The following is a 24,750-nucleotide window of genomic DNA, read 5'->3' as shown; positions in this document are numbered from 1 at the left end:
CATGTTCAGGAGCAAGCATAGACTGGACCCTGAAGTTTCTATATGTGGTTCACACATGATGGGCAAGCCACAAGTGTTTTCCCCTTGTCCTGGCCAGTTGAGCCAATAGTTAGTGTTGCTCAAATCCTTACACGTCCATCCCAATACAGTACTGGCTTCAGAACAGTTAGTTACCACTGGCCCATCATCCTGGTGTGTCCTCAGAAAACTCCTGAGTGGAAACTGAGACCTCCTTCCCCCTGCCATGAACGATTTGTTTTCCTTATGTGAGGAGTAGATGGAGTGGATATAGTATGATATTCCTTCTGAGCGTGGGCTGCTGATATGTGTTTGCCCCTAGCAAATAGCACAAGTGTAGAGAGAGGTCTTGGTGAAGACACAGTGTCTGCAGGGACTTTCAAGAATTATTTCTCTTGCTTTATGATAAACGTGTCTCTAGCATTGACTTAGAATCAGTGTCTTGATATGAGGGATGATTGTGATTGATGTCAGCGGCAGCCCCTGCTGGTGGCCAGCTGCCTTGACAGCTGTCAGAGCTATTGGCCGTGGGCATTTAACATTGCTCAAGTAGACTTGGAGTAAGTGGAGGTGAAGCTGTAATTCAGAGTCTTGAACTCTGCCTAAAAGGGGGGCAGAAAAAGTTAGCAAGAAATCTCAAGGCTCCCACCCCTCTGCCAGTTGCACTCTGTAATTAGCAGAAGGCAGATACTCCCAGGCCTGGAGAGAGTCGTCTTCTATCAGCTGTGGGGAACAAAACAGAGGACTCTTGCCTTGAAGCCAAAAACCAAGGATTGCTTTTGCAGAGAAAGCAGGCACAAAAAGAGAGACCATGACCACAGCCATAGCTGCTTCCAATAGCCACGTAATAAATGTACACCTAGAATCAAGTGCAATTGTCTCCAGGATATAATCTATCTTGGAGCCCTTAGAAATATTAAAACATATAATTAATTAACTAATCCACTAAAATAAAACTAATAAAATGTATCTGGATGCAGGAATGCGTGTGTGCATCTGTGTGTGTGCATCTGTGTGAGGGGGTGCTTACAAGTACCCATTTGATCACCACTCTTTCAACTTCAGTGCACTCTGGCCCCTAGTCCTTTCTTGCCCCTCTATCCTGCTTTGCCACTTGAATTTTCCCTCACAGAATCCTCAGACTGAAATCCTGAAAAGAAATACAGCATAGTATCAGGACACCCATGGCAGTTTCTAGTACCAGAGACAGCAATTTTCCTGGCTGAGAGACAACCCACAGTAACACACCACAGTGTGTGCTCCCTGCACTCACTGTGGGCTGGGGCGGCTGCCTTGAGGAAAGCTGAGCTGTCACATATGCAGGGATGACACCAGCCAGAGGGACATGTGTGTCACTCACAAGTGCTGACACAGGAGAATCTGATCTGGGGCTAGTAGAGACTTAACCAAATACGATCAATGGAATGTGTCCTTGCAGTGGCCTGCCAGCCTCACACTTGGCCTTGCCTTCCCACAGCTGAAGTGGCACTAGACGGTAGATGATGTGGGGACCACAGCATATGTGGGGCCACACTATTATCTTAATTCCTCTCTCGCTCTCTCTCTCTCGCTCTCGCTCTCGCTCTCGCTCTCGCTCTCGCTCTCGCTCTCGCTCTCTCCTCACTCCCTTCATTCCCATAACTGGCCATTCCTACTCTTATTTTCTAGGTATAGCCCACAGGAAAGCTGTACTAATTAATCTAGTTAGTTAGTAGCTCCACTCTCGGGGCAGTGCCTTCCCCTGAGCCCCTTCGTTCGCTCCCAGCAATCTATGGATAACTCTCCTAGGTCAAGTGCTCACCCCTAATTGAATTTCAACCACCTCAGAAGTCATGTTACTCCAAAGCTGAGAAGACAGCATGATGGACCAGAGGAGATCAGAGAAGAAAGACATGGACACAGGACACAAAAGAGTAATATTTTAGCATACCCTCTGACAGTGTGGCCCAGGGGGCTTCTTGCTCAAAGTTGGTGACTTTGAAGAAGTCCAGACTTACTTCTACGGGGAAGGCATTTTTACGTACATCTCTTGTAGATCAGCATAATGTGACTATGGTCTACATGGTGTGAGGTGTTGGTTTTTTCTTCAGCTGTATCTCAGACAGACAGACAGACAAACAGACAGACAGACAGAAAGAAAGAAAGAAACACACACACACACACACACACACACACATACAAAACAGACACTTCCAATGGGAGTGTAGCTACAGTGAGTTAGAACTGGAGTTCTTTACTTAGAGTAACAGAAAGTGTCTGGGATTCGAGGCTTCTACCAACAATATCACCTCGATCCTGTGACATCCAAGAATCGTCACATGGCTCCACCCACCTTTAAAAACTAGAAGTTGCTGTGTCAGAGTATTTGCTAACTCATTAACTGCTCAGGCGCTGTCTTCCAGGGTCCTTTCAGTCTTAGTATTCCCATGCACTCTGACCAGCTGTCACCTAGGACCCGCAATTTATCTGTGTCCTAATGCATCTGCTTTGAGTGGCCGGTAAGCAATTGGAGTCACAAGGTCTCTCCTCCAAGAGTCCTTCCTGTGTTGTGAGTGAATTTGGAACACATATCGTGTGTTTCCTCGGGGAGTTCCTCATAGGATTCAAGTCCCTGCTCCCACTCAGCCAACTTGTGTGATGACTCACCCTGTACCCTCTGCCCACCCTTCCCTATTTCATATGCTCACTCCTGCCAGAGTTTTTGGAATCTTCTTGCCCACAATCCTTGATCCAGGTTGTGCTTTAGGGGAAACAGAAATGAAAACTCTGTTCTAAAACCTTCCAGCTACAGGTAGAAGAAAGACTTGGTCAGGCAGACTAGTCTTCAAACTGGGATGATCAACTCAACCCTAATATCTCCAACCCTGCAATAGCTTTCTTCCCTTGTGCGTCTTCAGGCTTCAACCAATGGGAATTCCCCCAACTCTCTCCTAGTGAGCTGACCCTTGCTCTGTTCCTCTTTACCCCTCTGATATATCCCAGCCAGTTTCAGTGTTATCTGATGGACTCATCTGCCTGGCCTGTGATAACCTTTTTTAAATCTATTTATTTTGATGTATGTGTGTGTATATGTGTGTGTGTGTGTGTGTGTGTGTGTGTGTGTGTGTGTGTGTTCCTTTGTGCCCATATATAGGTCATAATACAACTTCCTAGAGTCAATCCTTTGTTTCCACTCTAGATCCAAATCATGTCTGAGCCTTCTTACCAGCCCAGGAATCAATCAACTCCTATATCCCCCCCCCTCCCTCTCTCTCTCTCTCTCTCTCTCTCTCTCTCTCTCTCTCTCTCTCTCTCACACACACACACACACACACACACACACACACACAGACACACACACACACACACACACACACATACAAAAAATAGAACCTTACACTTAGGCATCAGAACTCAGGGCTTTGGGCTCATTGCTCCACACCAGTGCCCTGAAAATAAGAACAAGAATTCTGCCTTGCAGGTACACTAATTTTTTAACATATTTTTATTGGATATTTTTATTTACATTTCAAATATTATTCCATTTCCCAGTTTCCTGGACACTCTTTAGAACAAGACTCTGAAGCTAGGCTACCATTCATTACTGCTGACATCCATTCTTAATGCTAGGAAAGGAGACATTGTGTACTTGGTACCAATTTTTAAAAACCAATCACTATGAGGCCATTTTCCAAATGGATTACTTATTTAAATTATCAATAAAGCTCTCAGGCCAAACAGACTATATTTACAGTCCCCAACTGCATTTGGTATATATAGCCTAGTAGCTAAAATAAGGAGGACGGAATATGTGGAATACCGTTTACTTTATCAAGTTGTACTGTGGTGATCGGCTGCACTGCATGGGTAGGAAGGAGATCATAGAACTGTGTCTGTGTGTGAAGGCAATATCTTTACAGAGCAACTGTTCCAGCCTGATGATCTGTAAACTTAAAATCACCTTTCTTATGAAATGCATCATGTTTCCTATAATAGTTTGAAAGACAAAAGAATGAGGACTGCTTAAAGCGATTTAAACCTGTTGGGAGAAGCATATCTGCTTACATAGGCTAAGGTCACTCCAGTCTTTTACGTTCATGGAGTCTGGTTAAACCAAAGAGCAGTCCTCCTCCCAGTATAAAGTAACCAATGGTGTTCGCACTGTGTAGTAGGACCACTCCTCATATTTGAAACTCACTCTACTTCAAGACAGGGGTGGGTTGGGGGATTCAATCCCAAATAAATAATAGTAGCAAATAACATTGCAATTTGCATCCTTGCTTCTAGAGCTCATCATACACTAGTTTGATGGATCAGCTTGAAGAACCTTCCTAGGGAAACAACAGTGCAAACGTGTTTAAACCACTTAAATTTTTGAAGCTTGGAGAGGGCTGAAGTTCACTGGTCTCTTTGTTCTCCTCCAGAAACTGTTTACGACTCTTCCCCATGACCTATCCCAGTGCTTCTTATCCTTCCTTCCCATACGTGCCTCCAATGACTTCCACCATTCTCTTTCCTCCTTCCTCTCCTCACTGAAATATATATTGCAATGCAGTTCTCACCTGCTATGCAGGTGAGAGAGAAGGGAAAGGAAGGAGAAAATAGCAGAGAAAAAATAATATTTACGTTGAAAATGCTTGTCACCTTGAAGTTGCTCAATAAGTAAATACTCATTGACTAAATCAATAAAAGCATGTAATATGTACACAGAACAGACTTTATGTTAAGCAATCTCTGTCTTTGTTTCCTGTAATCCAACTACCCAACAAGCTAGATGCCAGCCAGCCGTGTTGTACACACAAGGAAACTGAGGTTTAAAATACAAAATAGGTTAACCATAGGCAACACAACACACATGACTTCTGCCTGACTCTGAGATCGCCATATCTGATGTTTCTATCTCTTTTAGCAGCCTTCTGTCTGATGCTTTCTATACACTAGTTCCTTGAATGAATATTAAACAAGGAAGAGATAGCTTGATTTGTGGTAGACTGAAAACAAGCCACACGCCGGAAACCCTGTTAAGTTACAGCTCCAGAAATCTGTTTTCATTCGAGCAAGTTAGTTAAACTCTCAGTATCAGGTCCTACATCTATCAAGTGTGTAAATACCTGGGTTTCCTCTTCAGATTGACAATGATTAAATCGATTAGCTCCTGTGTCATGCTACGAACCAGCTAAACAAAATAGCACTTGAGAGAGAAATAAGCCAGAAGACAAGAAACAGAAGTGATTCCTTATGGCACATGAATTCTCCAAGAATCCCTCCCTTGCCTAAAATTAACTGCCTCGCGTTTTATAATTTTTACATGTTATTTCTTTGGTTATGTGTACATGTGAATACACACACAAGGCACACAGGTAAAGATCAAAGGAAAACTTGCAAGAGTTCTTTTGCTCCTCCCAGACTTTCAGGGGTCAAACTCAGGTCATCAGGCTCTGCAGCAGATGCCCTTAAACAATGACCTCTCTGGCCTGCTCAGCTGCCCCTCTCTTACGATCTTCTAGCATTTTGTTCTTCCTCTGTCACAGCATAGGCTGCCATGCATGTAATAATTTTTGGCTTTCATTTCCCTCTCTCCCTCCCGTCCTCTGGATCAAGTCTATTGATTTTAGTAGATGTGAAACCAACATAGAGTCATCACCCGGCTCTTGCTGAGTCAGGAAATCTTTGCTCAGTGGATGGCTTAGGGTAAGATAGGAAAATAATTTTGAATTATGAGGACTCTCTAATCACATGCTTCTAAATTTCCCCTATTGTCTGCTAGAAATTAGTTTATGTTTCTTTTCTTGTGTGATTTTATATTCAACTTCTGAAGCCTTGAAATCAAAACATAAGAAAGAGGAGAAGCTGTGGTATAAAGAAGTGAGGCTTTGGTCTACATCCATCTACAGGGCTGGCTCCCTTGCATCCCACCCAGTCCTATCATTATTTTTATTACCAACTATAAGCATTTAAGTCTTCTTGTTGGTATGAAGAAATGTGACCATACCCATGTCTATAATCAAGATAAGTCACAAAAGATATCATTAAATTAAATGAACTAAATGCTAAGTGATACATGGAAGGGAGGAGGTAGCCATCAGTATTCTCATCACCAAACTTATTTATTGACCATCAAGCCCTTCCCTCAACATAATTGTACAGTATCGAGGACACTCTCAAAATGGCATGTTCATAATGAGCATGAAAGACACCTATTTACCACAAGTGCTAAATGTCAGTTTTATAAGAAACAAATCAGAGCTAGATAGCTCAATGAATAAATTCCAGCTACTGTGGAATCTGAGGAGCTGAGCTCAAATCTCCAGTATGCACATTAAAAAGTGGGCATGGCCGCTCACTTTGTAAGCCCACAGTTCTTGGGGCAGAGACAGTTGGGTTACTGGAGCTTGCTGGCCACCAACCACATACTGTCTTCAGTGAAACCTGTCTCAGAGGAAAAAGGAGGAGAGCAGTAGAGAAAAACATCCAACCATCTCCTCTAGCCTCTGCAAGCATTTGGGTGCACACCAGTATACTCAGATATGTGCGCGCACGCGCGCACATACACACACACACACACACACACACACACACACACATTAAAATAAACAAAGAAAACTAGCATTTCTTAGTAAATGAAGCAAATGAACCATCCCTAAAGATAGTCACAGTCATGTCACTTTCTGTGTGCTAGGCACTTTTCTGCAAGTAATCTGTTTATATTAACACAGTTAATACTCTCCACTTGGGACATAGTTATCAAGGTAGAAATGTCCCAGGAAAGGAACCTACCCATGGGCCCAGGCAAGGTGTCATGCTCTGTCTTCTGTAGAACACCTGTCCTTGCCCAAAGATACTGGAAGTCCCAATGTGTCCTCGGTCCTATAGATGCTGCGGGTTGCATGTTATGCATTTTATGATGTTGCATCTCAGTCCCTGAGAGTGGGATGAGAGTTCACACCACAGATACTTCTTATTGCATCTCTGATATAAACTTGAACCACAATAGTACCTGACATGTTTAATACAATAAGAGAGTCCTAGGTCTCTTGAAAGAATTAAGCCAGAAAAGAAAACATGTACTTGCCTGCTAACCCACTTATTTGCAGTCCAACACCCAAGACGCTCCTACCTTTGGCTCTATTCCAGGTGGAGTTCTCCTGCAGTGACTTTTCTAGATCCTCCCCAACTGTCTTTACCATAGGAACAGGAAATCTCTATGCCAGAGGAGAAAAACAGGCTTGTGAGTTGTCCCTTCTACTAACCTATGTGTTTAGTAAAGTTTGCTTTATTTCTTTAAATACATCTGTCTATCTCTTTGGAAGTCTACTTACTTTTATTTTGTGTATGTGTTTGAATTTCTCCATATGTACCACATGAGTGTCTGGTGCCTACAGAGAGCACAAGAAGATAGTTGATCCCTTGAACAAGATTTACAGATTGTTGTGAGCTGCCATATGAACGCTGGGAACCAAACCTGGGTTCTTGGCAAGACCAAGCATGTCTAACCACTTAGGCATCTCCCCAGCCCCAAGATGCTCTCTCTTCACTTGTGAAATGAACATGAAAACTTATGCATTGAGGGGATAGCACAGAGCAGGAACTTAGGCACTCTTGTGCTCCCTATCAGTCCCTCAGGGCCTGCAAACTCAGCTAGCTTGACCAACACCCAGCAGCTCACAGCCAGGTTTCCTCCAGCTCCCTCACAGGCACCTCAACTCAAGAGATCTGGAAATTGGAGGTAACAGGAACTCACACTTGTGGCTTTAGATAATACATATAAATACATATAAATACAATAAAAGTGTTAACTTCTCTTCAGGGCAGCAGCAATCATTCCTTTTAGTTCTTTTACCCCTGTTCATAGGTTTGCCCAACTAAGTCCATTTTTTTGCTTCTTACCTCACTGACTTATCTCTATTAGACTCCAAGTAGATTACCATCATCTTCCTCTACCCTTTGAATCTTAGGGCTAGAGAGATGGTTCAATGGTTGACAGCACTTGATGCCTTCGCATAGGACCCAGATTCAGTTCCCAGTATAAGAAGGTGGTTGTACCAGCAGCTGCCTGCAATCCTAAAGATGGCAAGACAGGAGGCAGAGACAGGTGGACCCCTGGAAGTTCATGGGCCAGGTAGTTTGGTCTACTTGTTAAAATTCTGGGTCACTGAGAGACTGCTTCAAACAAAAGTGGAAGGTTCCTGAGGACCAACACCCAAGGATTTCCTCTGAGCCCCACAAAAGGGCCATGAAAATCACATGCACTCACAGGTATGAACACACACGAGGAAATTAAAAAAAAAGCTCCCACTATCTAACCTGTAAAATGCAGACCATTTGCTAGGTTCAAACTGTCCCAGGACATTTACATGAGCTCAGCCCTTCTCGGGCCATTTCTGTTAGTTCAAGTCCTGTCTACTAGCCCCTCTCACCTGAATCTAGGCCTTGGTGGACTCTAGGTTTCAGCATACACATTCCTCCACACCCCAGCCTCTGATCTGTTGGCTTTCCAGGATTCATCTCTCATCAGAGCTATTGCTTTATTTGCAAAGTTTGCTCCCTGCCCCTAACCTTTTCAGATACATTAAGCGCTATTTTCACTACTAAGCAAATATCTGATGCATCCCTTCATTGTGGCAATTTTCTTAAGCTATTCATTTTCAACCTAATTAAACCTTGGCTTCCTCAAGGGGCCACAGATTTTTATCCATTTCATGGATGGCATTTAGTTCGCACCTGATGTTTGGAATGCTTCCAATGACTCTAATGGAAGGAAAGAAGCACAATTCCCAGAGGAAAGAGTCTCCATTTAGTGACCTCAGACAAAAAAAAAAATAAGGATGAAATTGTCAAATTCAATGTGAAGTTAATTAACCTTCCAGGATTTTTACTAATTCGCTTATTTGAATACTAGTTGTTATTATATGGAGTAACATCTTTTTTGTTGCACTATCCACTGAAGGTATTTATGAGGAAATATAGCCATTGTTTACAGCTAATCTGTGGTTTAAAGAACATTAGGAAAGTCAAATAGTATAAACTGATTGCTAATGCCAGTTTGAAGGCAGTGGAGCCCCTTGCTAGAGGTTGCAGTCTTTTTCCTGAAGAAGCTAAGATTGTTGTATTAATCTAGGAGAGCTTGAACATCCCAGAAAGGTAGGATGGAGGAAATACCAAGAGTAAGGAGGAAAGAAAGTACAAGGAAAGGTCAGTGTCAAGAGAGATGTAAATAGCAGTGAGGAAGTGGCAGGGCAATCTGCAGCTCCACCTGAGGATCAGCACTTCAGACTGTATCTAACAAAGCCAGTCCAAGCCATTGACGAGTGAAAAAGGAAGTATGTGGTGAAGACTGATTTGGTAGCCATTTGCAGCAGGTCTAGTTGGAAAGACAAAACACCCAATGCACAAGCAGTAAGTCACCAGCTACGAAGTAAGTCACATGACTAATTGGTATGTAAAAAAGAGGATATCCATTTTAAAAGACGTAGACATGGTGTGAAATAGTCACTTTACTTTCTGATTGTTAAAATGCTCTCAGATCCTATGAGTGGGAGAGCACAAGCAGCAGGACCATTTCAAAAATGGGGAAGAACTTGGGAGGAAGCACGTGGCTTTGTAGGGTTTCCTTTAAAGACAATTCAAAGGAAGAACACACTTAAGATTTCAACCTTTTCTTATTTCTGTTATTGTTAGCATTGTTAGGGAGATAGAGTTGGGAAATCATCTTTATAAGATTCAAATGTAGCATGCCACTAACTTTAATATTGGTATTATATTAATGTATATTATAATTTAATATTTATATCCTTCAGTCCCAGAAAGCTTTAAGTAAAATGGGAAAGAATCAGATCTGCATGGAATGGTGAGGGCCTGATAACAGCTTTTTTAGAATAAATGGCAGTGCCATGAAGGGTTCTGGAGAGGATAAGAAGCCAGACAAGAGACTCAAGAGATGTTTTCGCCATCACTTTACAGCGCGAACTCTTTTTCTATACCTCAGTTCCATAAGAGTAAGAGCAATTGTCTTGGCTGGAGAGAAAATCTGTCAGAGTCAGACATGTAACCCTCAGTGCTTGGGGAGCCTTTTTCTCATGTTGACTCAGTCCCCTGAAAGCTGCTTGGTGAGCGTGGACCTCGGACAAAGGAGAACACGTAAGCAGAGGGCACGGTACCTGTCCCTCTCGCAGACTGATATGTCATCTGATCTGACATTTGAGTTCAGTCTCTTCTTTAAATCATTCAAGTCTACCACACAACATTCTTCCCCAGTAGAGGAAGTCTTCAGACTATATTCTTTATTTTCTGAATTCCCTTTGTTACTGAACCTGTGTGGTTGCCAAATGTCACCACTGCCTGTTGAACTCCAGGAGTGTGATTGATTACAGTTGGGAATTTCACCCACAGACACTCTGCTTTACTGTGTCCACAGCACAGCCTGAGGACCCAGAGCGCTAAAAAGTCCTGCTGAGGCTTCAAAACAACTCTGAGTGACTCTGGACAATCTGATTTGGGATGCAGGCAAAGCTCTGCACCCCGCACCTGCCGTAGCTCGTCCTGCAACTGTCTGGTTTCCCTTGCCTCAAATTTGTTTGAGCACAGATTTTCAGGGCCTTATGAGAATCAGAGATTAATTCTCTGAGTTAACCTATACCTTTAGATGAACAGTATGTTCTTTTCTATAATACCATACAATAAATTGTTTGGAAGTCATCATTAAGTCATCATCATATTTATTAATTTAGTAGTTATCTCTTGACTAAACCACAGACCTCTGTGGTAATATTCTAATGTGTTGGGGTAGGATAGGATGAAAAGAGAAACCATAGAAGTAAGTCAAATCATTTCATATGGTTATTAGTGCTGTGAGGAAAAGCAGTAGAGTTCAGTGAGAGAATCACCTGGTTTAGAAGGGGTGCCTAGGAAAACTGTCATTACAGAGGGACTTACTGTGAATTAAATGATGAAGAGCCAGCTATGTCATATGCCAGAATCCTGAGAATGTAATCAAAGTCACTAAAGTATTGTACAATAGCAAACAACAATGAGCTGGATAGTTAGGCAATGGTGCTCTGAGAAATAATGAGGTGGATCAAGCAGGGTTCATGCATGTGAACTGGAGAAGTCTTCTGTTGAAAATGGGGTGGGTAAGGAGCTGAGTTCACTGCATGGCAGCCACTAAGAACAGAGACAAAGGTGCAACGTCTGAACAAGGAACCAGAATCTTAAAGACACGGAACAAAGACCAGTGGCAGGAGAAAGGTGAAGAGACTCCACATAGCACGTTTCACAGGAGCAGAGGACTCTCTGGGAGCTATCCTGGAAACAGAGTGGATGATAGGGCAATAGACCCTTAGGTCTTGGACCAAGGGACACTAGGATCCAGACAATGGGGTTCCATTTACTTGAGACAATGTGAAGTGAGCAGAATATGGTGTTCCAGTAAGAAAAAAATATAAGAAATAAACATTCTAGAATGTTTATTCTAAAGCAGGAACGGGAATTTGATGACCACAGAGAAAGTCTAGAGGGCACTGCAGACACTGATTTGGGGGTGGGGGGTGGGGGGTGTTTATGAGGCAAAATTGTAACAGAGACACACAAATTTCAGCATATAGTAATGACTAACTGAGTAATCTTGAAATTCAGTTCACCATGGAGATAAAATGTTACTACTTTACTGAAATAACAGTAGTTATAACTTTAATTATAGACAATAGTAATGTGTTTATAGTGATAATAGAGACATTAGTAGTTGTGGCAGCATGCTATGGTCCTATGTGAAGCATTTCTCATGCACATCTGCCAATAACTCTGTGATCTTTCAAACCTACAGAAAAGTCATATATAATTGATGACAACTTTATGGACCATAAATCATTGATCAGAACAAAGAAGGATTTGGGGCTTTGAAGAATCCTGGCAGTCTCTAGATAAGAAAGAAGATAAATAGCTCTAGAGTTGAGATCTCAACTAGATGGCTTAACAATTCAGATGATTTGAGGAAGTTCTTTTATGAGGCTACACAAGGAGATGTATAGTGATTGGAAATTACCCACAAACTCCTATTTGCAGTCTTATATTTAGGTTGGTAAAAGCCCACTATACCCAAAAGTGACTCCAGTTCTTATCTCTTTGCTCTGTCACTCAATAAGTAGAAAATCCTAATTATCTTTGAAAACCAAAGTCCATTCATCCACATAATTTAAGGTCAACTACTATCAGGTATAGACCATCCTAGACACAAGGAACACAAATGCTGCATATAAGAAATTCTTCCCATTTTTCCCACCTGTAGTCTGGTCATTTCATACTTTACTCTTTCCTTACATTATTTATTTGTTATATTTCCCAATAACATGCTAAAGACACTAAACATTTATCATCTAGTTTTTCCAAGTCTAAGTGAGTCAAGCCTGCTCTCAGTTCAGAGCCCTCCAACAGCTTCTAAGCTTTCTCAGAGTAAAAGGAGTTTTGTTATTATTAGAGATAGCACATATAAATCCCAACTTCTATGGCTTCTCTTTCCTAGCCAAGTCAAGAGTTGTAGGAAGGAAATAATAAAATGATAGCCTCTTGGAAAGTGGGCTAGTGAGACAAGAGGAAAAATAACCTCAGCATTCTTTAGATGCGATATTACACAGTAAGACATCAACAATATTCTATATTCTTAACTCTTTCTTCAAGTAGGGAAGATGGACAATTCCATACATTAAGGAAATTATATGATATTGAGACTATAATTCTCACATCATTGTGGTAAATAAATTGAAAATAAAATATTTTTCAAGTGAACAAATACATCATTCTTGGTAAATGCTGATGAAAGTATAATGATTGTTAGGCTAATTTTATCACAATTTTTCAGTTGTATTTTATGAATTGGAACTGTACTATACATTTCAAAGTGCCTGCCCCTAAAACAACAAAGACTGCTGTTGAAATATAGCTCTGGATTGCATGTCCATTCAGTACTACTACTTGGAAATAACAGACTCAATGGTGCCTCAGGAATCACTAAGACACAAAATGATTGAGATCTGTTTCATTGCATTGCTAACAAAATCAAGGCAGAATCTTCTAGTCTCTATCTTATAGATGCTATATTTTTATTTTCTATCATTAGATCTTCTGTGAGAAATCTTACCGCAAAATGTATACTCAGCATACCTTATGACGTATATGCAGCACGCCTTATGGAATTGCTCCTGCTAGCTTGTACTCAGTGTGCTCTCCTCTATAATATGTGAAAGTAAAGATGCTAAGGTCTTTATCCACACACTTGCGAATGTGCATCCAACATGTCTTCTTCCTATTTTAACAGAACTCCGAGGTTCACATACCCGAAGATCTAAAGAAGAAAGGGGGAAATCTGCTCAACCTGGAGAGACCCACTAGGGTTTTAAGGAAGAGCAGCCATTCCCAAAGGGAGAACCGAGCTCCTGGATCAGCAACTGAAACGTATCAAGGAGCTAAGATTCGAGTTTTTCAGAAACCCATCCTGATGTACTGGCCACTGGCCACTCAGCCCTTAAATAAAAGTTCAGTCCAAGGCAACAAATGGAAGAAAGCAGAAGCAACCCAAGAGAAACGTAGGTCCTTCCTTCGTGAGTTTTGCAAGAAATATGGTGGAGTAAATGATCCCAAAGCCAACATTTTTCATATAGTATCCAGGATATATGTAGAAGACAAACACAAAATCCTGTACTGTGAAGTACCAAAGGCTGGCTGCTCTAACTGGAAAAGAATTCTGATGGTCCTAAATGGACTGGCTTCCTCTGCATACAATATCTCCCACGACACTGTGCACTACGGGAAGCATCTAAAAACACTGGATAGCTTTGACTTAAAAGGGGTACACATGCGTTTGAATACCTATACCAAAGCTGTGTTTGTTAGGGATCCCATGGAAAGATTAGTGTCTGCATTTCGGGATAAATTTGAGCATCCCAATAGCTACTACCATCCAGTGTTTGGGAAGGCAATTATCAAGAAATACCGACCAAATGCCACTGCCAAAGCATTAAATAACGGATCTGGGGTCAAATTCAAAGAATTTGCCTACTATTTGCTAGATGCTCAACGTCCAGTAGGAATGGATATTCACTGGGAGAGGGTCAGCAAACTGTGTTATCCATGTTTGATCGACTATGACTTTGTAGGGAAGTTTGAGACATTAGAAGAAGATGCCAATTACTTTCTACAGTTGATTGGTGCTCCAAAAGAGTTGAAATTTCCAAACTTTAAGGACAGGCACTCCTCTGATGAAAGAACCAGTGCCCATGTGGTGAGGCAGTATTTAAAGGACCTGAGCGCAGCCGAAAGGCAACTCATCTACAACTTTTATCACTTGGACTATTTGATGTTTAATTACACTACTCCACATTTATAATTTGCATTCATTTTCTAAAGCCCTGCATAGACTTAATGATGATGGCCTCAAATCAGCTACTGTAATTGTCCTACAATTCTCTGTATGGAGGAAATTTAGCTAAGTGAAGTTGTCTTGATTGAATGAAGTTTCTTTTTTAACCAAAGAGTATGACAGCAATTGGCACAAAGTTATTGGAAAATCATCTCAAAGAGACATGTAAACAACTTGATGTGCTTTTAAATGTTGGGAAAAGAGTTGTTTTGGCATTGTAGCTTATACTGTGGAAGCAATAACCTAGCCAGCTGTTACATTCACCAAGGAAGCCTCTTGCATGTAAAATAAAGGGGTCAAAATGGCGAGGATTGTGTATCCAAATCCTGGCAAGCATTGTGATATGCATGAAGCAGTGCTTAGCAGTCTGTGGCATTTACAGCAAATGATTGGATGGTTTTCTTATACCCTGAATCTTCATATCCTGTGATGATAAATCCATTTTTAAACATTTGGGCATAGCACTTTACTATTGATCTGGAGGCATTCTGTGATTTACAATAGAGAACAGAGCAGACAAACAGATGAAGCCATGACTTCTTTAAAATTTAACAGCCAGTAAAAATGCACAGCAAACCGAGATCAAAACAAAAGCCACCTTTCTCTTCCAGGAAAAACTTCAGGGGGATTGATTTTTCTTGGGTTTGAGCCCTCCGTGAAGACACAAAATGAGCACGACCAAGCAGATCCTCACTTCTAAACATCATCAGATAGAAATGTGCTCTTAATTCTGCTTTAATTGGGAAAGGGACAATTGTTTCAGGATGGAATAATCGTCAAAACCAAAAGTTGCCATTCTGAATACAGACCTCTAGCAATAACAAAGGTTTATAAGAACATTATTTGAATCAAAGCACCATGTGCGTAGCTTTCTATGTGGAATACACTCTAAGAATAGCTTTTGTTTGCAGCCTAATTATTCAGCTTGGGAATGACTTTTTAAGAACTAATACACCACTTCAAAGACAGGTCATGTTCTAGAGAGTCAACATAACAAGAGCCCCTAGAAATGTTTTTAATAGGCTTATGAATAAGCAAATTAAGGTATTTCCTTCTTAAGTTTAAATACTCTATACTAACAAAGTCAAATACCATTGCATTCAAATATTAAATCAAAGTCTTTGGAAAATAGAACCATGTGTCACCCTTCTGAAAGTTGTAATGTACTTTGGAAATTTTTTCTAAGGGATCTTAAATTTAAAGACACGTTCAGATGAGAAGTGCCTTTTAATTAGTTAACTACTACCCTGACTTAAGCAAACCACATGTCAATCAAATCCTGTTAACATGTCTTTCTTAAACATGTTTCTCTTTCTAAGCTATCACATTTGATCAGTATTCAGCTATGTCTTGCAAAGAAAACTATGTCTTAATATTTGAATATTAATAGACCAAGGTTATTACAGTCATACGTGTCTCGTTTTGATTTTCCATTTCATGGGTGAGTATTCATGAACTGCTTCATTCTGTGCACACACCCGCCTTATCTCCTCTATATCTCACTGGAGAGGGTAAACTGCAGTGGGCCAAGTCATCGAAAGTATTAAACTTTCCACCCCACCCTTTGACTACTTTTCCATCCCATTTCCTTATGCCTCTAGACCATAAACGTAAGCTGGGTAACCTAAATTATATAAATTAAAATGTTGCTGTACTGGAAAGAGTGGATTCCTTGTAACTTAGAGACCTTGAAATTATCTTTTTCTGGAGAGAGCGAAAACAAACATTACAGAGACCTGAAAGTTTATTCTTGTACTACGTAGAGCTCATTGTATTCAGAACCCGCTACGAAGGCTGTTTCTCAAAGGCATTTCTAAATAGAAATAAGAAACAATGGTAACAGGAACATATATATATGCCCCTCACTTTCATAGCTCTGAGAAGGAGAAAACTGAAACTATTCTGCATTACCATTTCTCATACCCTGGAGGAGGAGATATTTATGTACCCTATTTTAAATGACAACGACCTTTGGCAGAGGAGAGTGAGAGAGAAGGGCAGTGCACAGCGTTCGCTCCAGTCGTCGCGCTGGAACTCTGCTGTGAGATGCTGCCACTTGACCTGTCACTTTGCCTTTTGCAGTTCTAACTACCTACCCTCTTCAACCGCAGTACAGAAATATTAAATGGAAACTTTTGGAAATTGACACCTCATATGTTTTAAAATTGTGCACCCTCCTAAGGAATCTCACTTCCTTCTATTTCACCCGGACCTGAATCAGCCCTGTACCCGGTGCATCTGTGTTGTTGATGCTCCCTGCATGGTGGTAGCCATTGAAGTCCTCAAATTGACTTTCACCGGGATTGCAGTGTTCTTGCTTAAGTGCCTTTGTGTAAGAGTGGAAGGCTGCATTGAAATGCCTGTATCATTGACCTTACGTCATCCCATCAGGCAAGTATTTCCTCGCTTTACCTTAGACTAGGTGAGAGCATTTCAACAAGAAGAGTAAAGAAACACAGAGTGATAAAACATTGCCATAAATTTCATAATATACTGTCACAAAAGTTCTCTTTTATTGATTATTAATCTCTTACTACATATAGTTTATTAATTAAATTTCTTCACAGGCATTTATGTATGAATAGGAAAACAGCAACCTGTATGGGTTAGGTATTTCCTGTATCTCCAGATATCTACTGGGGAGCATAGAGCACACCTGCCATGGATAAGAAAGGACAAGTCCACTTACTCCTTTTCTGACTCTTCCTGCCTATATGACCTGTAGGTCACTCTTCATTCCTTTCTCAGGTAGACTGTCCAGCTGACACCCCACACACTTGTGCATTCAACAGACCAGGTTTGAGGTTTTCTCACTGAGTAACAACCTGCTGTAGAACTTCTTCTTTGTATGGCTCTATATCAGAGCCAGAGAAACTGACCGTCATCCTCGAGCTATTGTTATATTTAGGTATATAATTATCATCATAATATAATAATTCATCCTGATTTAATCGTATGTATTCACATATGTACATATATGTGCATATATAATATAGTAATTCATGCATCCACCTTTACTGTCCTCCTTGTGGGCCGGTTCAAGTTCACATTCATTGTATCTGCTTGTGTACACAAATCCATGTGTGTGCACCAGTGGACAAACATAATTTCATGAGTGGAAGGGCAAGGGGACCAGTCCAGACTCACTTTGCATATGTCCCATTTTACTGTCAGTGTGCATGAGGTGTGACTGCACATCCTCTGATGAACCCTTCAGTACCTGTTTGCTCTAATACTGGGCAGTTGCTTGCTGAACAGACTCTTGGTTCTGCTGTTCTTGTCTGTGAGTCTTTTTATTTCTGGAGCTTAGGACCGAACCCAGGGCCTTGCACTTGCTAGGCAAGCACTCTACTACTGAGCTAAATCCCCAACCGACAGTGAGTCTTAAAGTGTAGTTATTTAACCTGGACACCACCAATGCATAGGCACAATTGATGTGATTGGCCCAAAGACTGCCACAGTCTTTAACAGGCTGTGTCAGTACAAAACACCCACTTTTCCGATGTTTGCATATGTGTTTGGAAATATCCGTTAAGTCAAGGGATATGTGAAGCCATGTGCTAGCTTGTCTGTTTCACAGTCTATAAAATATTCCCCAGCAATTCAAGGACTGTTTGGCTGACCTTCATAATTAGAAGGAGGGGGAAATCTTGCACTTTCTGAGAACTTATTCTTCAAAAGGTTTTAGCTTTTAAAATACATAGTATTTAGCCAAGAGCCGTATATAAGCAGACACAAAATTTTAAATGTCAGAGTAGCTTTGGTACGTTTCTGGAGGAGTTAGGAGAATTGGGGTCAAATAGACTGTGTCATAGTAAGCCTCTCCTTGCTGTGGCCTCTCATTTGGTGTCGTAGGGCATCTTCAGTCCTGGGCCTCCCTAGCATGTGGAGAAGCAGAGGCATTGTCTACAGCCAGTGTCCACAGTGCTTTCTGCTATTTCAGAAAACAGGAATCAGTAGACTCTAGAGTCCCGCTAGAGACTTTAGACCAAACGCAACTCCATGTAATTCTATTTTAGGGCAATTCCTCCTCTATTATAATATCAATAATATCATTATCATACAGATCACTTTTCCATATTTACTGTGCATCAGGCACTCTTTAAAAACTTCCTATACGTTTATCTGTTTAGTCCGCCAGACAATCCAGCTTTAATTGACAGTACAAGCTGCTCCCTCTCTTCCCATGCACAATAAAAGGAACTGAAGCTCAGTGTGGTTAGTTGAGCTGCCAGAAGACACACGGGCAATAAGTGATTAGCGAGCCAGCAAGCCCGCTAACAGATAGAAATTTTCACTTTCTCTTTCCTTGATGTGCAGAATAGTTAAAAGTGAAAAATATATAGTGTAATCTTAAAGAAGTTTTTGAGACAGGATTTCACTATGCAATGATGCCCACCCTGACCTCAAACTCACAGAGATCTGCCTGCCTCTTCCTACAAGTGTTGGGAGTAAAGGTATGTGTCACCATACCCAGAAGAAAATATTTGGAAAACGTTTGTAACTGGCTGGTCACCCATCCCTTCACTCCTGCTGAGTTCAGCTGGCGGGTTCCATCATTTAGGAGGAAATGAGTCTTTGGCATCCGCTGCATTTTGTAAAACTACACTCACTCAGAAAAATCATACTCTTGAAAAAGTAAAAGTCCGTGGAACAAGTTTAACCCAATACTAACACTTTCTTTTTTTTTTTTTCATGATTAATTCTAAATAAGTCAAGGTCAAAGAGGACAGCGAGTAAACAGAAAGCTCAGAGCAACTTTCCCCACATGGGCAGACAACTAATTGTCCTGTGTAATGGCACGAATAATCTACCACAGCCGCATTTTTGGTATTGCAGGAGTGAGTTTATAAAGTAAATAGCAGGCCAAAATAAGAGAGGAGGGTGGGATAGGGAGAGGGGGAGGGGGAGGGAGAGGGAGAGAGAGAGAGAGAGAGAGAGAGAGAGAGAGAGAGAGAGAGAGAGAGATATTACACTAGGTGCTCAAAGCACCCAACAGAAACCAATTGCCTTTAAGGCAGCCAGCTGGAGTTTCCAATCAAGAAAGCCCTACTCAGAGCAGATGTCCTGTCAGGTGAATGATGAAACAAATACAAGAATATGACATCATCAAGCTGAGCATTCACAGCATCACCTGGATCCTGAGTGGGGAAGTTAAGGCAGGTGGTTGGAGTTCCCAGTTGAGCTTTCTTTCCGTGGCTGAGCTGAGCTTCCCAGGACTGGATTTTCAGCTTCTCCTTCCCACTGCAGGCATTTGTATCATGGATGAGTAAGCAAATAGTAACAGTAATAGTAATAGTAATAGTTCGGACGGTAAACCTTCTTCCCTCTTCTCAAGGCCACGGCATTTTACTTTAGGACTGTTTGCTGTTCTCTTCCTTGTCTGCCATAGATAAGAGTGGGCAGGAGGGCAGCCCATCCCCAGACAAGGGACTTTGAGGGAACGCTATGAACCAAACTCGATTAGGTCTGAAACCGAGGGCAATCCCACTTCCAGAATCAGCTTCTCAGTGAACTCAAACAGCATGTAATCACTTACAATATAATATCCATAATACTGAAGGTGGTTCTGACTCAGAGTGAATCACACTGAAACCTCAGACTCCTGTGAGAAAAAGAGGCCATGATTTTTTTTGTCCTTAGTTATCCCCAGAACCAGCTTTGGCATCAGATACACCTAGACACAGGAATATTGTAGAAAAGAAATGCGTTTGAGGGAAGTTAGTATAAACAAGCACTGAGCTAGAGTGAAAGGGCTTCCCCTGGGAACACTCTGCCTGAACAAAGTGGAAGGAAGTTCAACAGAACTCAACTCCCATCCCTCAGAACTGCTACTGTCTCTCTCACTCACCTCCCACTATCTCCTGTCCAAACATGGCAACCTATTCAAATCCATGTAATCCATCCTCCCTACCCATCTCTAAGCCTTAGCTCACATCATAGGTACCCACAATGCTCTCTTCTTTATGTAGCTATATGTATGTATAGCTATACACTACGGTCACCATAATTCCACAAGGAATCTCTTTAGATCATTTTAAAATCCCATCTCTTTGTTGACAATCAGATCTGAGGGAAAATGCAAAATTATTCTTGCTTCAAGTGATATGCATCAGATCAATGCCGACATTTCTTTCTTTTTTTTTTTCTTTACTGTCTGTTTCATTGTCATTTGTACTACTTCCTACAGACATTCGACTTCTGTCGTCAGGGCTGGCAGCATGGCTCAGCAGCTAAGAGTGCTTGTTGGCCTTGCAGAGGACCTTGGTTTGGATACCAGAACACACACGACAACTCACAGCTATAAGCACAGTTCCAGAAGGTCCAATGCCAACCTTTATCACCTTTAGGAACTTCACAATACAGTATATGTCCATGCAGGCCTAGAAATAAACAAATATATTTTGAATTTTTTTAAATTTCTGTTGTCATTGGAATGTATCGTGGCTTTTCCAAAATCTGTGTCTTTTCCGAGTGGGAAATATGTATGCACATTTGACACATTCTGCACTGCATGCAGCAAAGTAGGGCATGGCTAGCCTCTATAACAAATATCTCAGTGCTAAGGTTGAGGATCTCTCTCTTAGTGTATATATCCACTTAATTACAGGCTCTTAAAAGACCATCTGGTCTAGAGAGAACTAAGTCAGAGTAACCAAAGAGAGACATTTTGTTTCCTTGAGCCTTTAAGTTTGTTACGTGAATGACTTACACTAGCCCAACTTAAAAGTGGACCTCATTGGTTACATTATACAACATTAAGGTTTTAACACTTGTAACAAGTCCCAGAAGGGAAATTCTGCTCCTTGCAAATAATTCTCACTTAACCTTCAGAAAACCACTAGTACGTACAACCTGGAAGGTATCCAGAGAGATCGATGAAGCACTTGCCACACAAAGATCAGAACCAAAATCCAGATGCTTAGCACCTGCATGAAAGCCAGCAGGCTTGGTGGCCAATCCGTACTCAGCACTCAGGAGGTGGATACAGAAGGTTCCCAGAACTAGCAGACTAGCTAGACTAGCTCTGTTCATCAACAGACTCTCTCAGTAAACAGAAAATACATGAGCAAAAAAGATGACCAATGTCAATCTCACACATGAGGTCATATATGCAACACACACACACTCACACACTCATTCTCTCTCTCTCTCTCTCTCTCTCTCTCTCACACACACACACACACACACACACACTCACACTCATTCTCTCTCTCTCTCTCTCTCTCTCACACACACACACACACACTCACACTCATTCTCTCTCTCTCTCTCTCTCTCTCTCTCTCTCCCTCTCTCTCTCTCTCTCTCTCTCACACACACATTTTAAAAAGGGGTACTCTCTGTTGATTGTCCACAGGCACTCTGGACTCTGGGCTCTGGCATGTGAGCCCGAAAGCAAACTTGCTGCCATCTCTCTATTGAACATGGGTAAATCCTCAGGGCCAGCAGAAACCAGATCACTTTTACTTGCATCAGCAATGGAGGTGGAAAAAGTGGATGCTGTGGCAGCTGAAGTGCCATATGAGTCCTTTTCCCTGGTGGAAATAACCTGGGGGGTGGAGAGGGGTGAGGAGGGCCAGGGGAGAATCAGAACAACCATAGGAGATATCTCCAACAGGTAAGCTACTTGCTAGCTGTGCTAGACGTATGCTCTTAATTCTAAAATAACAACAACAAAACAAAAACAAAACAAAAAGGCTCTTCTGTAAATGTCTATGCATTTCCTTTGTCTACCCTAACTCTAATACTTCCCTCCACCCCATAATACCCAAAGCTGGAAATAGTAGACCAACAGACTCTGTCCCCCCAGACATGCCAATACTCCCGTGCTGGTATTGTGGCTTCTGTTCCGGAGCCATCGTGGCAAGAAGGGAACACCTACATCTGTTTCCCTAAGCAAAGGCGAGAGCTCCTTCTGTCATCTCAAGCGTTCCTTAACTCGTCTGTAAGTCATCCACCTAGGAGAAACACGTAGATCTCCCGATTTTCTATTCAATTATATTTTATTCCTCTTGGGAGAAAATGCAAAAAGCAAGCAATACAAACCGACAGATTTTGATCTGTAGAACAATTCACTGTGTTCATCTCAATAACAGACAGTAGAAAAATGTCTTATGCACATGTGATCAGTGACATGAACAGCCTGCCTAGTTTCTTATGAAAGTGGGATTTTAGTCTACTCTACCCACATAATAAAGGAGGAGCCTGAGTGTCAGGTTAATAGCCAGTCCAAAGAGAGAGCTGAACTTAAGCCTCTGACTCCAAAGACCACACAGCAGTCCACAGACAGATTTAGGAGCAAAGGTATTCGGCATGGCCTGCAATACATTTGACTTAAATCTGTTAATTGCCAATGCTATAACACTAGAACTCTTTCATCAACAGTCACAGATTTGTTACCCCAATCCATTTGAAAATAACTAAGACAGGCTGGTTAGCTGGGGCTCCCTCCTTCCCCACTCAGCCTCTCACTCCGCATGCCTGCCCCACCCCTCCCACAATGCACTTATCATGCCTTCTTTCTTCACTCACCAGGCTTGCAGAGGAGTGGCTACTGCACATGGTCCTTTATAGAGGCATTTGTATTGTGCAGTAAAGGGGCCTGCATCCTCCCCTAGGATGCTCTTCAGTTTTTGGTGCCGTACCAAGCGGGCTTTCCACACAGACGCCCAGCATTTGCAAGAGTCTGTTTAGACCACAAGAGATATTGGGAGAAGTCCATTTGTTTCTCTGGCGTCTTTTCATCTTCGCTGCTGGGTGTGCCTGATGACAGCACTTTTGCAGTTCATTCACTCAACAGAAACAAGGCATTTTCTGATACCCTTGGGGGCTTGGGTCCTAGGGACAGGCACTGGCTTCTGCTGATCAAGCCAGATTGCTTTTCTACTTTGTTATTTGAGAGAGAGAGAGAGAGAGAGAGAGAGAGAGAGAGAGAGAGAGAGAGAATGTGAACTTACATGCAATTCCATACAGAGGCCTGAAGCGAGGCTCTGAGCCCCTGGGGATGAAATTTTAGGGGAATGAAGTGACTCAACATGAATGTGGCAACCTTGCCCTTCTGCAAAAGCTGTGTGTGTGAGTCGTCTCAAGCCATCTCCCAGCCCCTCAGACCGCTTTTCATCATTTGTCATTCACAACCCCTAGTCTTTACTCTGAAAATGAGCAATTTTCCTGATTAACTTTGAAAATTCTGTTTGTGAATTCCCTGTCCCCTGAGATCTGTCGTCATTCTGTTGACCTCAGAATCCCTGGTGACATCCACTATTTATGTGTCTTTACTGAGAGCCACAGCACTTAGAGAGCTAGTGATGTGGTTCCACACATCTCAACACCGTGGCAGACCACATACTGCCTTGTTTCATTCATTCATTTATGCAAAACATTTTCAAAGTTTAGAAATACATTCAGAAATGTATGTGGAAGTGCACTCGGGGGCTGGTATATTGTCAACTTAAATTGACAATATTATTAGGTTGACTAGTCCTTAGGGAATTTAAACACTTGTTAGATCTATTAAATTTTTTAATAAAAAAATCTAAAATCCTATCCAAGATTCCCTGAATCAGGGTCATTATGGCACCCAGTTGGAAATTGATTAACTGTTTCCTGGACTGATCCTTATAAGTATCAAATCCTGGAGGTCAGTGTGTGTGTGTGTGTGTGTGTGTGTGTGTGTGTGTGTGTGTGTGTGCATGAAGTGTATGAGTGTGTGAGTATGTATGTGTGTGTGAGTGTGTGCACGCGTGCATGAGAGAGAGAGAGAGAGAGAGAGAGAGAGAGAGAATGAGTGTGCGATGAAGTGAGTTATGGGGACTAGCTACACTAGCTCTGTTCATCAAGAGACTCTTTCTCAGTAAACAGAAAATATATGAGCGGCCGCTGCAGAGAGCCCGTGGGGAGCACCCCACGAGCGAACCTGAGCCTCGGGACCACAGGTAAGACCAAATTTTCTGCTGCAAGAAAGCTGCCTGGTGAGCTTGGGACACAGGAAAGCAGAATTTCTCTAGGACCGGGCACGTTCTGTGTTTACCGGAAGTCCCACACCCTCGGATCCCGGCCCGCAGCAGCTCTCTGCTCCCAGACCCTGTGAGAGAGAGACCCAACCGCCTGGTCAGGTGGGCACTCCTGAGGCTGCAGAGCAGAAGAGACCACCAACACTGCTCACCCCTGCCCACATCCCTGGCCCAAGAGGAAACTGTATAAGGCCTCTGGGCTCCCGTGGGGGAGGGCCCAGGAGCGGCAGGACCCCTGCGCCTGAGACACCGCCGGAACCTGAAAGAAACAGACCGGATAAACAGTTCTCTGCACCCAAATCCCGTGGGAGGGAGAGCTAAACCTTCAGA

At 42.1% G+C, this 24,750-nt stretch overlaps 1 protein-coding gene and 1 long non-coding RNA gene across 6 annotated transcripts in view; both read left to right on the top strand.

Annotated features, from left to right (window-relative positions):
- Chst9 (carbohydrate sulfotransferase 9) overlaps positions 1–15,813 on the top strand; it is a 274,349-nt gene extending 258,536 nt beyond the window's left edge. For 4 of the 5 annotated variants that reach the window (XM_017600922.3, XM_063277265.1, XM_063277264.1 and 1 more), the window contains one exon: positions 13,304–15,813. In XM_017600922.3, the coding sequence (XP_017456411.1) occupies positions 13,304–14,371 (1,068 nt within the window). In that variant the 3' untranslated portion in view covers positions 14,372–15,813. The remainder of the gene's footprint in view (positions 1–13,303) is intronic. The other variant, NM_001170470.1, reaches the window with a different exon arrangement.
- A 3,581-nt stretch (positions 15,814–19,394) lies between these two features.
- Positions 19,395–20,823, top strand: LOC134482912 (uncharacterized). Its single transcript, XR_010059634.1, has 2 exons — positions 19,395–19,673; positions 20,595–20,823. It is a non-coding gene; the product is annotated as an uncharacterized LOC134482912 (long non-coding RNA).
- Positions 20,824–24,750: the final 3,927 nt, after the last annotated feature.

This window comes from Rattus norvegicus, chromosome 18 (genome assembly GCF_036323735.1).
Source record: "Rattus norvegicus strain BN/NHsdMcwi chromosome 18, GRCr8, whole genome shotgun sequence".
NCBI classification, from domain to species: Eukaryota; Metazoa; Chordata; class Mammalia; order Rodentia; family Muridae; genus Rattus; species Rattus norvegicus.
The sequence above is the reverse complement of the archived record's forward strand: the minus strand, read 5'-3'. Positions and strand labels throughout refer to the sequence as shown.